General features: G+C 52.9%; 1 protein-coding gene across 1 annotated transcript; it reads left to right on the top strand.

Moving 5' to 3' along the window:
• Positions 1-264: 264 nt before the first annotated feature.
• On the top strand, positions 265-2,165 carry LOC121994548 (flavonoid 3'-monooxygenase CYP75B137-like). The gene is made up of 2 exons (XM_042548545.1): positions 265-1,408; positions 1,504-2,165. Exons 1-2 carry the CDS (start codon positions 479-481, stop codon positions 2,149-2,151), a joined length of 1,578 nt encoding a protein of 525 aa, XP_042404479.1. The 5' UTR covers positions 265-478; the 3' UTR covers positions 2,152-2,165.
• The last annotated feature ends 458 nt before the right edge of the window (positions 2,166-2,623 follow it).

Raw genomic sequence — 2,623 nt, 5'->3', positions numbered from 1 at the left:
ATAGCCTTGGGAACGGGACAGGTGCATTAATAAAAAAAATAATAAATTCAGTTAACCACATTGATTAGTCCTAGGATGATCAGTCCAGTCCTATAAAATTTTTTTACTGATTATTAGATAAATTAAAAAGTGTTCATGATGAACTAACCAAGAAGTCAAGCGTATTTTGGTTATACATCCCGTTTAAAAGAAATTTTTTTATAAATTTATTATAACTTAGGGATGAACGTGTGAATAATTGAATGATAATCTGAATACTCTTCGGTTGTGGTAGCTGGGCCGGACGCCAGGATACGTGCGTTAACGTCACTAGATGAAGGAGTCCTCGTATATCTAATTGCGTGGACGACAAAATCAGCATCTCGCCAACTTCAGAGGAATCAACTTCTTCCTTATTCCTGTCTTATTCCTGAGTACGTAATTAAATGTAAATTTAATTAAATACAATTATCAGTAAAATGTCTTACGCAATTAAATAATGCTGCTCGCCGATCAATCGGAGGCAATGGCCTTCCTCTTCTACGCCTTCGCCGCCCTCGCCTTCCTCCTCGCCGCCCTCGTCCACGCTGCCTTTGCCCGCCGACGCCATGGTGGTCCTCCTCTGCCTCCCGGCCCACGCGGCCTCCCACTCCTTGGCAGCCTCCCCTTCCTCCAGTCAGACCTCCACGCGCACTTCGGCCGTCTCGCCCTCACCCACGGCCCCATCTTCAGCCTCCGCCTCGGCGCCAAGCTCGGCGTCGTAATCTCCTCGCCCGCCCTCGCCCGCGAAATCCTCCGCGACCACGACGCCGCCTTCGCCAACCGCGACGTCCCCGCCTCCTCCCGCGTCGCCTACGGCGGCGACGCCAACATCGTGTGGAACCCCAACGGCCCCAAGTGGCGGATGCTGCGCCGCGTGACCGTCCGCGAGATGCTCTGCCCCGCGGGGCTCGACGCCGTCTACGCGCTGCGGCGCCGGGAGATGCGCGCGGCGGCGGCAAACATCAGGGCGCAGGCGGGGACCCCGGTGGACGTCGGCGCGGAGATGTTCCTGGCGACGTGGAACACGGTGACGGGAACGCTGTGGGGCGCCACGCTGGAGGGTGCCGACGTGAAGAGGAGGAGCGCGGCGGGGAAGGAGTTCCGGGAAGTGGTGGCGGAGATCACCGAGCTACTCGGGCGGCCCGACGTGTCGGACTTCTTCCCGGCGGTGGCGTGGATGGATCTGCAGGGGATCCAGCGCCGCATGGGCGTGTTCCTGCGCCGATTCGATCGCATCTTCGAAGATATCATCGAGATGAGGAGAAAGAAGGAAGGCGGCGGCGTAGGCGAAGGAAAAGACTTCTTGGAGTTCATGCTGAGGCTGGAGAAGGAAGGCGGCGACGGGAAAACGCCCTTCACCATGACTAACGTCAAAGCTCTGCTCTTGGTAAGTGTCACTGTTCTGCTCCATTCATGAAGTGCTCCAAGAATCAAGGGACCTCAAAGAATTTGATTTCGAGTTGAAATCGTGTAATTTGGCAGGACATGGTGGTAGGCGGAACAGAGACCACATCCAACACGGTAGAATGGGCAATGGCCGAGATGCTACATAAGCCCGAGATCCTCCGGCGAGCCCAAGCGGAGGTGGACATGGTGGTGGGTCCCGACGCAGTCGTCGAAGAGTCCCACATCGGTCGTCTCCCCTACCTCGCCGCCGTCATCAAAGAGACGCTCCGCCTGCACCCGGCCCTGCCTCTGATGGTCCCCCACTGCCCGAGCGCCACTTGCGTCGTCGGCGGCTACTCAGTTCCCGCCGGCGCGAGAGTGTTCGTCAACGTGTGGGCCATCCACCGGGACCCGGAGGTATGGGAGGACCCGCTGGAGTTCCGGCCGGAGAGGTTCGCAGACGGCGGCGAGGCTGGGAAGCGGGGCTGGGATTTCAGCGGCAACGACTTCAGGTACCTCCCGTTCGGGTCGGGGCGGAGGATATGCGCGGGGGTGGCGATGGCGGAGCTTATGGTGTCGTACATGGTGGCGACGCTGGTGCACTCGTTCGAGTGGCGGGCGCCGGAGGGAATAGGAAAGGAGGCGGCGGACATGGAGGAGAAGTTTGGGATCGTGATGAAGAAGGCGCGGCCGCTGGTGCTGGTACCGACGCCCAGGCTTGCAAGAGATAATCTATACTTGTAAAGCATTGTAGTAATGAAAATTGGATCCAATAAATAACAGAAAAGTATTAGGATGACTATAAGGTGGCTCAAGGCATCATATATAACCTTGATTATATGACTATTTAATAATCACATAATCAAGATTATAGAGAATAAAATATATAAAATATAACTTAATGTTATTTGGTTCAATCTAATTAATGATATAACCTAATTTTATATTTACTATATTACCATTAATAATATTAGCGTTGAAAAAAATATTTAAATTATTCTATTAAATTAGGAATTGATTAATCAATTAATTTAAATTTAAAAAATAAAAATCGCATTATAATATGATTTGAGGTGTGATAAATGGAAACGCCGCCACGATTGGTTTCGCAAAGGCTGCGTCCTCCTCCTCTGTGGCTAGCTCCGATAGGAACCTGACGCTAGATCTGAATCTGTCTGGCGATATCGAAGGTTGTGGGTGGAAGGTGGAACATGCC

This window comes from Zingiber officinale, chromosome 6A (assembly GCF_018446385.1).
Source record: "Zingiber officinale cultivar Zhangliang chromosome 6A, Zo_v1.1, whole genome shotgun sequence".
Taxonomy (NCBI): domain Eukaryota; kingdom Viridiplantae; phylum Streptophyta; class Magnoliopsida; order Zingiberales; family Zingiberaceae; genus Zingiber; species Zingiber officinale.
The sequence above is the reverse complement of the archived record's forward strand: the minus strand, read 5'-3'. Positions and strand labels throughout refer to the sequence as shown.